At 44.5% G+C, this 13,574-nt stretch overlaps 1 protein-coding gene across 4 annotated transcripts; it reads left to right on the forward strand.

Annotated features, from left to right (window-relative positions):
• The first annotated feature begins 557 nt into the window (after positions 1-557).
• On the forward strand, positions 558-13,320 carry leng8 (leukocyte receptor cluster (LRC) member 8). Of its 4 annotated transcripts, none has more exons than XM_088998067.1 (15): positions 558-889; positions 1,519-1,654; positions 1,758-1,874; positions 1,952-2,032; positions 2,575-2,992; positions 3,791-3,950; positions 4,034-4,204; positions 4,590-4,832; positions 5,805-5,939; positions 6,146-6,440; positions 7,561-7,662; positions 7,742-7,810; positions 7,900-8,029; positions 8,097-8,304; positions 9,958-13,320. In XM_088998067.1, the coding sequence occupies exons 1-15, from the start codon at positions 849-851 to the stop codon at positions 10,118-10,120; spliced, it is 2,469 nt and encodes an 822-aa protein (XP_088854193.1). In that variant the 5' UTR covers positions 558-848; the 3' UTR covers positions 10,121-13,320. The 4 variants fall into 4 exon arrangements, with proteins under 4 accessions (XP_088854193.1, XP_088854194.1, XP_088854191.1 ...); XM_088998068.1 differs by having other exon boundaries at positions 1,955-2,032; XM_088998065.1 differs by having other exon boundaries at positions 559-889; positions 1,752-1,874.
• The last annotated feature ends 254 nt before the right edge of the window (positions 13,321-13,574 follow it).

Genomic DNA, 13,574 nt, shown 5'->3' on the forward strand with positions numbered 1-13,574 from the left:
TTTCTACTTTCATTCCTTTCATAACTTTGCTGCTGTGAAATGTAAATTTCTCCACTGCGAGACTAATAAAGGCAAATCCAATCCAATCAAATACTCGTAGATGCTCGGTGAACACACGATTCACCATCACGTCGGGTTTGTTCCGGGTGGCCAGACAACTACCCGGAAGTCCGTGTGACGTCATGATAAAAAGTGCTATTTTGTGAAATTGATAGGGAGTATCATTAAATTATATTAAAATGTAATAAAAATAAAAATACACTTTCAAATGTAAAGAGTAAAAGTAAAACATGTCATTAAAATAAATAGTCAAGCGAAATAAAAACGAGGGAAAATATACGTTACTATTGAAACGAAATTGTACTTATTTTATTCCCAATGGGATCCCAACACTGGTGCGCCGATAAAATATGAAGTAATTACGAAATATTACATCATTGAACACGTCCTAGTCCCACATTCTCGCGTTTTCGAACAGTATTTTGAGGTGGCAAGTACGTTTCGTAGAGATAAAACAGTGACGCATTTCCGGCTGCTACCTAGTCGCAGACCTCGGCGCTTCTGCCATTTTGTATTCCTCAGCAAGTCCGTCCGAGTTGTTGTCGGGGACGAACAAGTCGAGGTGATCTTTACTAGATTTCTACATTGAACCGAGATATAGCAAAAACAAGTGTGCGTTTAAATATAAATAGCGTGTAGTTCGGCGAAGCATAACTGGCAGGTGTTTTTTTTCTCCCCACTTCGTGGTTTAGTCCCAGTACGGAGCTTTGGGAGTTAGCCTAGCATCTGTGCTAGCTTTCGAGCTAGCGAAAATTCAGCCGTCCTAGTCAGTTTTGATTGTAGGCGAAATGGCGGCCAACGCGGCGCAAGCCGTCCCGAAAAATAACTGGTAAGTAACACTTTTCGGGCAAACAACACTTGCGGGTGTATTTTTACGAAACAGAACTGTGTTCGTGGGCTTTTAAACACTATAGACGCGTAGATATGTTAACTATGGTTAAGGTTGCTGCCGAGCCCAACTCGACGAGCACTTTTCAATTGCTATTTTTTTAGTCTATTTTGTCATCAAAATAGTTGGACATTATATTCTGCCTTACTGTTTTTAACAAACATAATAGAGACTCGTCAAAGTGGTATTTCTTGTAACTGCTTCCCAAAGTTTTTAATCCAATTGGAAATGTGCATGATCCTAAACGTCATACATTACCATATTGAGAAGGAATTGCTCAATTTCCTGGCCAACACGTTTACTATGTAAAGTTTACTTTGATTTATATCTACCCGAAGCGAAAGCTTCTTCAAGTCAGCAGATCACCAGAGTCAACCACCATGACGAAAAATTGACAGCAGGCTTGGCGTGCTTCACAAAACTAAAACAATCCACCCTGATACGTCTTGCATGAGGCAAATTGTCCGAAAATGGCTCTTCAGCTGGATTAGTTAAATTGTGTGGAGACTTGACACCCTATTTTTTTGTTTTCTGTTACACGCTAATCCTGTCTCTCATTGAAACCATAGGACCTACGGTGTTGGAGCTTCTGAAAACCATGTTCAAGAAAACCCAGAATGGGAGAAAGCAAGACAAGCACTTGCTTCTATTAGTAAAACTCAGAGCAATGCCAAGACGACACTTGCCAACCATGCTGCAGCAGAGGTAAGCCAGCTTTGCCGTGCCTCTATATTCTGACGTCTATAACATTTTTGTTGCCGTCACCATCACCAACACAAGTTAAATAAATCCTCTGTGTCAGTTTCAGACAGGAGTCAATGATGCCGCTGTGCAACACCAGCAATACTATCAATGGTACCAGCAAAATCAACCTCAGTATCCAGGGTACACATACCCGTATAGCTACTACTACCCCATGAATATGGTATGTATTGACCTAAATTGCAATGAAAAACAAAGCTTTGCCCTTGGGTCGGTGCATAACATACAAAATCTATTCAGCAGTATGGAGTTGGATATACACAAAACCAGTACGCTGTTCCTCCAAGCCCTTACCCTGCACCACCAACCTCAAATGGACAGGTATTAGATCTTATTTGTATGCTCTATTCTCTCGACTTTACATTGCGGGGGGATATTTTATTCTGTTGTTTTTTTTTTTCTGTGAGATTAAAAAGCAAAAAGAGTGGTGGTAAAAAGTGCACAGGAAGCGTATTTTAAGCGCCTTTCAAAGCTCTCAAGGACACGTTACAGTCACAGACAAGCATAGGTACAATAATAAATAAAATACAATCAGAAATAGAATACAATAAATAAAATCCAGTTTTAAATAGAAACAAGAGAAATAACTACACAGAAAATGCGATTTTTAAAAAGGTGGGTTTTGAGATGGGATTTGAAGGTGGGAAGAGAATCAATGTTACAAATGTTGGGAGGAAGTGAGTTTGAGTTTGGGGGCAGAGCAGCTGAAAGCCCTGTCCCCCATCTGGCTGAGACGGCGGGCAGCATAGGGCATACACAAGTGGAGGGAGGTAGAGGTTCTGAGGGAATGAGAGGGAATAGAAATTTGAAGAAGGCAGCTGGCACAGTTTTGTGCCTGAAATAATGTTTTTTTTTCCCCCCAGCCTCCCCCAGTGCCCGGAATCGAAGACCAGACTACGCCCAACTACACCCCTCAGCCACAACCGCCCCCCACTCCTCAGCCACCCCAAAGCCCAACCATAGACAAACCTGCCGCTCCCCCACCCCCGCCCTTGCCTCCCGCCCCTAATTCCCAATACCCCCCTCCTCCCCCACACACTGCCTATAATTCCAACAATTCCGCGACGTATCCACACGGGGACCCCAACCAGATGCAGGTTTACACCTCTTGCCCGCCAAGACCCAGCTACGGGGCGGGCTTTCAGGCCCAGAACAACTACCAGCCCCCTCAGGCTCCATCCCAGCAACAAACGGCGCCATACGGGGCGGGCATGGGCAGAGGAGAGGTCAATAAAGCCAAACCCCAGAACCCGGGGCAGCAACTCTGGCACCGCATGAAACGTAAGTGTTTTGATCATGTTCGTGTACGTAAATCAGACAAATCTGCCTACGTTTCAACTCCAAAAAACAAGACATTGGCTTGTAAAAATTAAGAATAGCCAGAAAATTCGGATTTTTGGGATCGGAGATGTTAACTCCACCCACAAAAATTCTCTGTCTATTATATATATATATATATATATATATATATATATATATATATATATATATATATATATATATATATATATATATATATATGAGTGGGATTTTGGGGATTTTTTTCCCGTGGTTTCTGTGCAAGAGGGTCTCGTGGAAAAAAGGATTCAAGGTAGGCACAAAATGGCCGAATGGCGGCAAGATTAAGTATGATGATTAGGCCTGCTTGTGTTGTTTTGGGCAGTACACTGGCTAATGGCTATCTATTCGCTGGCTAATAGCTAGCTATTTGCTAGCTAGCTATTAGCCAGCTAATAGGTATATTTTGTGTATTGTATTTTTTTTCGACCTCTTCTATTGCCTGAGACCGTTGCTATATATTCGCTAGCTAATAGCCATCTATTCACTGGCTATTAGCTATATATTCGCTAGCTTGTTTGCTATCTATTTAAGTTACTTCGGGGTTGAGTGAACGCTGGCTGGCTTGATTTGCTTTCGTGGGCCGAATAAAATGATGTGGCAGGCCTGATTTGGCCCCTCGGCCTTGACTTGGACACCTGTGCATTATAGGGTTAATTTTTGGAAATTGTGGGCCTCTGACTGTTCCACAGCGAAAACAGGACAACATGTCTCAATGTCCCTTCACGTTTATCTCCGCAGAGTCACCTGGCACCGCCCCGATGAAGTTTAACCTTCCAAAGAGACCTTATCACGTGTCCGCCTCCAACCAGGTGTTCTCACCCACCGAGCAGCCGGCGGAGTCCACGCCAGCCCCTTCCTCACCCATCAACGCCGCCGCTGCCGCCCCACCACAGACACGGTAACAAGCGGACCGGCCGCTCGGAACCGTCGTTCGGTTCTGGTGGGACGACGGCCTTGACCTTGCTCACGTAACCTCCGCAGGCCTCAGGACTGGCCTCCAGCCATGAAGGAGTACGTGCAGCGCTGTTTCACGGCCTGCGAGTCGGAAGAAGACAAAGATCGCACAGAGAAGGTGTTGAAAGAAGTTCTACAGGACCGCCTCAAGGACGGATCCGCTTATACCATCGACTGGGACCGTGAGCCCCTGCCAGAGTAAGACATTTTTCAATTAGAGTGATACCCCGGTTTTAGCTAACGAACTTTTCGCTTTACGAACGAAAGATATATAAAACAACTTTATTATATAGTACAGTTTATTTCATTACAGTACCATAGGACATTTATTGTACATAAAATACGATATATTGTGTGTAGTTTTAAGGCTTATTTAGTTGAAAATTATGTTTTATGGGGAACCTGGGAACGTATTATTCTCATTTGAATGGTTTCCTATGGGAATTTAATGTTTGGAATACACACTTTTCGCGTTACAGACACTTTCTGGGAGCCAATTAAGTTCGTAAGCCGAGGTATCACTGTATATTTTATTATTTAAAATCAGGATGATGCAGGTGTTTAATGTTTTGTTTTTTTGTAGTCTGAAGGGTAAGCAGTCTCGCTGGCATGCGGTCCCGAGGAGCGTGGACGCTTCGGCGAGTCGAGGCGCAAGCACAGCTGCCGCCGCGTCGCGTGGCAGGGGCGCAGCTCACAGATTGGGTCACTATCGGAATATTTTTTCTCAGCGGAGTCCATCTTCCAGCTCGTCGCACTCTTCCTCGCGCTCCCCCTCACCGACCCACGGCAGAAACCGTGACCGCAGCAATCAAAGACACCGGCGGAGGTAGAGACATGCTCGAATGCGACATCGCGCGGATAAGCATAGCTGCAATTATTCTGCTGCATGTTACTAGAATAGATGGATCACCCAAGATGACTTGAATTCAAGTCAATAAGTGACATTGGCTAATTTCCCGACATCCCACTTGATGATCTCTCGTGGCCAACGGTGGTTGAGAATCACTGCACGAGTGTATTTACCGTATTTTCCAATGTAGAAGGCGCACCTAAAAGCTTTGATTTTCTTCCACAGATGACCTTGCGCCAAACGTTTTTTTCTATTGGAGAAACGGTGATGCAATATTCATCCGCTTTAAGTAAGTAGATAGAAAGCTTGCTATCCAGCTAATAGATAGTTAATAGATAGCCAACAGATAGATAGCTAATAGTTAGCTCGCTAGATAGTTAGGTAGCTAATACACTGAGCCAGTTTCACTCAACCCGGAAGTAAATAGATAGAAAGCTAGCAAGCCAGCTAATAGATAGCCAACAGATACTTAGCTAGCCACTTAGCTGATATGTTTCGGTGTGTACTTCCGCCTTCATCAGAGTGTCACTGATGTTGTGACGTGCCGTTTGGTTACGTTGCTCTAGCGCATTTGTTGTCATATTTTAAACCGCCGGTGTATTCCATTTGATGTATAATGCACACGGGACTATTAGGCAGACCTTCAATAAATGAAAAAGGTTATCCAATTATAATATAAATAAAAGTGTTCCAAATGTAAGGCACATCACTTTATAAGGCGCTACAGTAGAGGCTGGGGTTCCGTTATTAAAATCCCAGCATGCACGGCGCACTACTTTTACAATGGAGTCGTGGCCATCAGTATGACTTCACATATAAGGCACACCGGTGTAAAAGGCGCAGGGTCATCTTTGCAGGAAAATCAAGGGTTTGGTTGCACCTTATACACTGGAAAAACAGTAGTTATTATTTTTCCGGGCAAGCCATTCAATGTTTGTTTTCTTCCAGCGAGTCTGGCTCACAGTCGGACAACAGCCTTTCCTGCGATCTGCGACCTCAGCTGACAAGACGAAACCAGAAAGGCGGTCGCGGGCGCGGCAACGACAGGGGACGAGGAAGAGGCGGGAAAGCCAGGGGCAGGAGGTGACACACCCAAATAACGTTTGGGGTGGATTTAAAGGGGGTGTCAAAGTCATTTTTTTGCCACGTGGAATTTCACAAGTTTGAGTTGCTTTCGCGGGCCGAATAAAATGATTTGGCCGGCCAGATTTGGCCCCTCGGGCCTCTGCATGAACACCTGTGCCTTAAAACAGTCTCCCATAACATTTTGAATCGTTCGGTTTGTTTAGAAACATGGATGACTCCAATGCGCCCGGCGGAAAGAAGAGAAAAGGCGGCAACGCGGGTTTGGACTTCCGCGACCCCGACAGGGAAGCCAAAAAGCAAAGCCGAGCGGCCCGTTTCCAGAAGCAGCTTCGCTCGGAGCCCCTGGTCTTGTCTGTCAACCACCTGGAATTGCCCGATGGGACACAGGAGGGCCTCAGCTGGGAAGACTGTCCCATCGTTGGGACGTGTCAGGACATCACCAAGTGTTACCTGAGGCTCACCTGTGCCCCAGACCCCGCCACCGTTCGGCCTATTCACGTGAGTCCTCGTCTTCTTCTTTGACGTCGCGTAGCAAGTGAAAATCACAAAATGGCCAATCCCAGTTGAGGTTTATTGTGAAATTCATGCACCTTATAATCCAGTGCGCCTTATATATGGAAAACATTTTTGAACGTCATTCATTGAAGGTACGTTTTATAATCAGTTGTCCAGAAAAATATGGTAAAACATTGTGAGCTATACACAACACCAAAAATGTTAAAATTTGATCTTTTCATTTAATATATCTACTAGCTTCATGCTATCATAAGTACCACTATAAGGGGCAACTAAAAGCATTCACTCTTTTTTTCAGAAGCTGACCATTTGCCTTCTAATTCTGTGCACCTTGTATACGGAAAACGTTTTAAAATGTCATTCATTAGAGGTGCATTTTATAATCTGGTGGCCTTATAGTCAAGAAAGTACGATAAATACATTGTAAACTATACACAACACCGAAAATGTTCAAATCAGATCTTTTCATTTAACATGTGTGCTAGCTTCAAATAAGTACCTTATTTCCCATACTATAAGGTGCACCTTGAAAGGCTTTTTTTCGAAAGGTGACCATGCGCTTTATAATCTGGTACACCACATAGTCTGGAAAATATTGTATTTGTTTGCTCATGCGCCATCGCATCAGATTAAAAAAAGTGGGATAAAACAAGTATCAGCTGCATTCTCGGGTTTGTATGTATGACGACTGTTTTCTGGTGCAAGAGTGTCTTGAAAAACTACCTCATCGAACTCTCGGTGGAAGCAAAAAAAAAGCTCAAAATATTCCTGTGTCTGAAAGTACATTCATCGTCTCAAAAACCACACAATAATGGCAAAACGCAGTCATGGCTAATGCAGGTAGCATCCGACTTGCGACCGGGTTCCGTTCTGACCAAATGGTCGTAAGTCAAAATCCATTCAAAATGTTGTAAGTCAAAATCCTTTCAAAGTGTTGAATAGAGACTCTGTGCTAAATGCTTTACAAACGATCTGATTCGGACGCCGTTGGTCGTGGTCATACGTATGGGTGGTCGTAAGTCGTGCCGGTCGTAAGTCGGATGTTACCTGTAATTGGAAAGAATAAAGAACGACCTGCTGACTTTCTTTCCTTGCCATGCAGGTATTAAAAAAATCTTTACAGGCGGTGAAAGAGGACTGGAAAACCAAACACGACTACCCTTACGCTTGCGAACAGATGAAGTCCATACGACAGGACCTCACGGTAAGCGCCGCGGTGCATTCCCCCACAATTTTTCTTTCTCCTTTTTACATTTACGAGTCAACATTTCTCAACAAACCAGGTCCAGGGCGTTCGAACCGAATTCACCGTGGAAGTCTACGAGTGCCACGCACGCATCGCCCTGGAGAAGGTAAGACCGCCAAATTGGCAGATTTCCCACCGTAGACCGTCAAACGGAACTTTGAGATCTGATTTGCCGTTTTTTTGTGTGTGTTTCAGGGCGACCACGAGGAGTTCAACCAGTGCCAGACGCAGCTGAAGGCCCTCTACAAGGACAACCCCTCAGAGAACATCGGAGAGTTTACCGCCTATCGCTTGTTGTACTACATCTTCACCAAAAACTCTGGAGGTATGCTCAGAACGCCGCCCCAACACCCCACACTTTTTTGACACCCCCCCCCCCCCTCGTCGCACAGATCTCATCACCGAGCTGGTATATTTGACGCCGGCGCTGAAAGCGGACGCGTGCGTGGCTCACGCGCTGGCCCTCCGCGCCGCCTGGGCTCTGGGAAACTACCGGCGTTTCTTCAAGTTGTATCTGGAGGCCCCCCGCATGGCCTCCTACCTCATCGACAAGTTTGTCGAACGGGAGAGAAAGCTTGCGCTTCGGGCCATTGTCAAAACGTAAGACCTGAAACAGCGTTTCAAGGCTTATCCGGTGAACTCCCCGTTTCAATCGCCAATCAAACATTCCGAACCGCGGTAGGTGAAATTCACCTTGCTTTTATTTTGAAGTTCACCTCAAACGGGAGAATTTGGTGCGGCTTCTGACCAAAAAAAACGCTGACGACTCAGCGCATGGACAAAAAGCAAATGCTGCCCTCTCGTGGAAGACAAAAACATTGCCAGAGGTCTGACCGGCGCTTTATCGGCACGGCACCCCTGTGAGGTAAAAACCAAAACCCGAACAAATTCGGGAATGGCACTCCACGTCACACTTTAATTCCCAAATAAATTCAAAAAATGGCAGTTAAATGAGTCAAAAAAAAAGAAATTTGATATTTTCAAAAATTTGGGGGGCTCATTCAGTCAATGACTGACGATCAAAAAATTTTATGCCCTAAATCACTCAGATTCTCGCATCAAAAGTTATCATATTTGACAGGCATTTGGTAGACATGCCGATGTTTTCACGTTTAGAGGTATCAGATACTACAATGAACACATTTTCTTCAATTTTTTTCTGTGTCTGCAGTGAATATATTTAGTTTGACATCTTAACTAGCTTAACTATATTAGCGAGCTATTAGCTAGCTAGCTTTCTATCTTTGAGTTATTATGGGTTGAGTGAACGCTGGCGCATGTGGCTCCCGCTGCTCACCCTCAGAAAAAACGTATCCTGTGACTGTAAAGTGACCTTGAGAGATTTGAAAGGCGCTTAGAAATGAAATGTATTTTGATGGTCAGCCAGATAGCTAATAGACAGAAAATTGATAACATAAATAGATAGCTATCTAGGTAGCCAGCTAGAAAGCTAGCATACACATGATGTAATGACAACCATTCAACTACAGGTAACATCCGACTTAGGACCGGCTCGACTTATGACCACTCGGACTTACGACCATGACCTACAGACCCTATTTTTAAAATTTCAATTCTACGCCTGGCACCGCAACGCGCGAGCAGGCCAGCAACGCGTACGACAATTTTAGCCAGCCAGCATCTCACTCTCGCACAGCAATCGACTGTGCGATGGCACCAGAGGGGGAAATTCACAAGTCATTTTGAATGGATTTTGACTTACAAAGACATTTCACAAATGAACGAGCTGAAAAGGATTTGCAGTCGCCAAACACAGCAAAGGTGGAAGCTATTTACATATAGTTAATAGATAAGTAGCTAGCTAATTAGGTAGATAGCCAGCTAGATAACAAGACGTCTTGAATGAGGTCAACTGAAGACGCATAGCTGATGGATTGATTGCCCCCATCTGCTCAATTCCCCCCCCCCCCCCCCCCGAAATGCAAACAGCTTTTGTTGCATGTAAATGTCTTAATTTATTCATTCGTTCAATCGTTGTTTTATTGAAGGATTCATGTATTTTTATGTACCGCTTTATCCTCACTAGGGACACGGGTGTGGGTGCTACAGCCTATCCCAGACATTCTTTTTAGCGAGTTGCAAAACACACGATCGTAAAAACCTCATTGCCTCATGCCACCTTATCTATTGAACATCTGTGATAGGAATAAATTGCGACACAGTGGGGGTTCACCGGATTGCTAAACACGAAAGCGAAACCTGCCTTTCTGACCATTTTTCTCCCCCTCGCAGGTTTCGGCCCGATTTGCCGGTGGAGTATGTGCAGTCCACATTAGGCTTCCCGACTTTAGAATCCTGTATGGAGTTTCTCGCTGGGTTGGGTGTCACCTTTACCCCCTCAGACCCTCTCAGAATAGACTGCAAAAGTAGCACCACCACACTGGCAGCCTCCTGATTGGGGGGGTGGGTTTAGTGCATTTAAAGTGGGGAGGGGAGGTGCATGGAGTACCAATGCAGAGTATTGACGAAAGCAGCGCACTTTTTTTTGTTTGTTTATTTGTTTTTTGTTTTTTTGATACCTCAGCCAGTTTTGTGAGGCAAACCTGCACCCAATTGGAACTTGGCTAGAATGTAGTCACTTCAAGTCCCGAGTCAGATGAAAGACCCGAATCCAGAAGTCATTTAGCATTGTTAGCTAACAACTGGTTCGCTTATACACACAAAGCTCTCATTATAGTCAAGGAGACAAAAATGGCCACCTTCATGTAGCTCTCATTCACGGAACACTTTAGAGGCCAAAGAGTCACATGACCACTTGAGGGGGGGGGGTTGTGAGGCTAACCGGCACCTGTATGGTAGAACGTAGTGACTTAAGGTCCCGAGTCAGATGAAAGAACCGAATCCAGAAGTCGTTTAGCGGCGTTAGCTAACAACCGGTTCACTTGTATATACACACACAGCTTCTCTCACGATAGTCAAGAGGCACAAAATGGCCGCCTTCACCATAGCTTCCATTCACATAACACTTTAGGGGCCAAAGAGTCACATGACCACTCAAGGGGGGAGGGGGAGGACTGGCGCAATGATTCCTGTTCCGCTAGCACTGTCAGATGTCAACGCTAACAGTATCCTGTTATGTTTTCTTCCTTCCCCAAGTCAACAGCTCCCAAGATCTCAAGAAGAAAAAGGGACTCAGCTGGTCCCCGTCATGTTTGAAGACCACACAAGCAATTTCAGATTGATAAAGACTGCCACCCTCCTTCAAAATAAAAGAAAAAGGAAGTGAAGTGAAGTGAAGTGAAGTGAAGTGAAGACCCCCGCCCCCTCGCTCATCAAGATTATGCAGAAGAAGAAGCTGTGGTTTGTATGTCCTGAGGTTTCTGGTGCGGTTCCTCGTCCACAAGGAGAAGAATTTGGGACTCAAGTTCACGTCGCTGGTCACGTCACACCAAGTCAGGAAGTAAATGACTCTTGAGATGGAACCGCGTTCTTCGCGTGAGGTCACCTAAAGTTCACAAGCTCCATCTGCGCCCAAAGAAGATTCTGGTCAACCTCAGGTGAAGCCCCCCACTCCCCATCCTGGTCTCGACGGAATCCACCAGGACCACCAGTTGATGACATCATCCCGGTTTGTATGCTGTGTCTGTGCTTCTCGTTTTCAACTAAAGGCTGGTAAGAGAAGGACTCTCCTGAACGAGATGGATACCAGGCCCACCCCATCCAAACTCCCCCCCCCCCTTCCCGTTAGATGTTCATGGACAGCAGTATTTGGTCTTTAAATTGACGCCAGGAAAGAAGATGGCGGCTACAACGAATGCAGAGTGTCGTCATTGCCATCTTCTCTAAATTTCACATCCACTGCTGTCGGAAATGTGGACCTTAACGTCGGTCAGTAAAAAAAAAAAGACCCCCCCCAAAAAAAATCCCTAAAATTAGTCATTCTTGTTAAATATTAATTTTGAGCTTTTTGTGCCTGGACAGGAGCTCAAACATGCAAAAAAAAAATGTCGTCGTTGGAATCAGTACAGGTAACAATCCGACTTACGACCGACTTCCGTTCTGACCAAACGGTCGTAAGTCGAAATGGTCGTAAGTTGAAATCCATTCAAAATGTTGGATAGAGACTCGGAGGCTAAATGACTCACAAACTCCCCCTCTTAAAATGTTAACAATAGGGTCTGGAGGTTGTGGTCATAAGTACGGGGGTCGTAAGTCAAACAGGTTGTAAGTCGGATGTTACCTGTATTTATTTATTTTTTTGAAAATGTTCCTGTTGCGCTTTTGAGAGCCATTTTAAGAAAATTTTTTTTTTCCTCGCGGAATGTAAAAAAATGTATGATAATTTGCTGTGGTTCATTCTGCAGTGGCTTTGTACAGTCGGTGTATCCGCACATGGTAAGTGTGTTTGGAATATTATTATTATTATTTTTTCTAAAGAATATCGAGCAACATTGTATGTTTGTAGTTTCCAGTCGAAGCTGCCAAAAAATGTCTTGTTTGTCGGGGTGTGGAACCTGCAGCGCCAATTGCGGCCCACTACCACATTTCACATCACTTCCATGTAGTTCCAATGACAAAAGAAAAAAGGTTCCCTGCCCCACATCTAAAACATGTTTGACTTTTAATTTTCTTTTATTTTGTAAGACTTCCTGGATGTGCTTTTTGACTTTGTAATCAATGGCATGACAAATGATCTCAACATGTCTGTTTTCTTCCCCTTTTTGTTCGACCTGTTCTCCTGACCCCTGACCCCTACCCCCCTCCCTCCCTTTTCTTCCCTGGGGGGGGGGGTCACACCCCCCTTCTTACTCCCACCAAGCCGCTGACAATGGCTCGCTGCATTGCAGGAGGGAACATGAGGATGGATGACGAGGACGCCGAGTGGGCGAACCTCCCCCCGGAAAGCAAGCAACCTGAAATGGGGGAGGGGGTCGTTGGGGGGCACATATCCACTTGAAAACCAAGATCCATCTCGTCCAATGTGTATTTTCTACTGCTCCCCCCAACCTCTTCCTTCGTCTCCTAACCTTTGTTTTAACGTGTTAGCCAAAGATCAAGTTATTTTTCTTTTCTTCCTTCCGGTTGAGTTTTTCAAAACAAGACGAGCTGTCCCGTCCGCGTCGCCAATCGATTCGTCCCAATGTTTGTATGTCCACCAAAGTGATCCCAAATCGCAACCAAGTCTTAACGCATATACGCGAGTAATGTCTATGTTCCGAAAAATATCACATTTTCCGTATTTTTTTGCTCCCATGTTTTTTTTTTCGATGACTCATCAGTCTTGTCACTTCCCTCTTTGCTAGCTGCCTCTCAAAAAGTTATCGACACCGTTTAAACTTCTCCCTCTGATCTTTCTCTCATCTTTTCTCGTCTTTTTTTTCCTTTCCTTCCCCACTTTAAGTTGTCTCTCCCGGCCCACGCATGCCCCCACCCTTTCTTCCTGCTCTCATACATGTCATCCATTTTTATGTTGAGTATGTTGCACTCGCACAGAGTCACGGTAGTAAGTATGGACATAGCAGCCCACTAACATTTGCAGCGGGTTAATTTTTTTGGCCCCCACGCCCCCTCTTCTTAAAAGTTTTGATAGCATCTGTTTGAATATTGTGTAAATATCCTCTTTTGAAGAATCTAATAATAAAACACGAAGAAGCATTCACGTCCCAGGTGTTGTGTAATACACAGTGCATGTGTTTTTTTACATTGGAAAAAAATGGCGGCAAATCGCAATCAGCGACGTGTTGCCACACAGACGAATATTGTTACCCTTCCAGTGTTTACAACACGGATATCGGACATTTGCATAAAATGACGAATACAAGATTTATAATATTTGTAATTTAAAAAAAGTGACATTGGATAATTTCTCACGGCAAACTAGTGCACAAAAGAGACGTTGAATATGTCAA

Source organism: Hippocampus bargibanti, linkage group LG06, assembly GCF_051943395.1.
Source record: "Hippocampus bargibanti isolate YZ-2025 linkage group LG06, ASM5194339v1, whole genome shotgun sequence".
Taxonomy (NCBI): Eukaryota; Metazoa; Chordata; class Actinopteri; order Syngnathiformes; family Syngnathidae; genus Hippocampus; species Hippocampus bargibanti.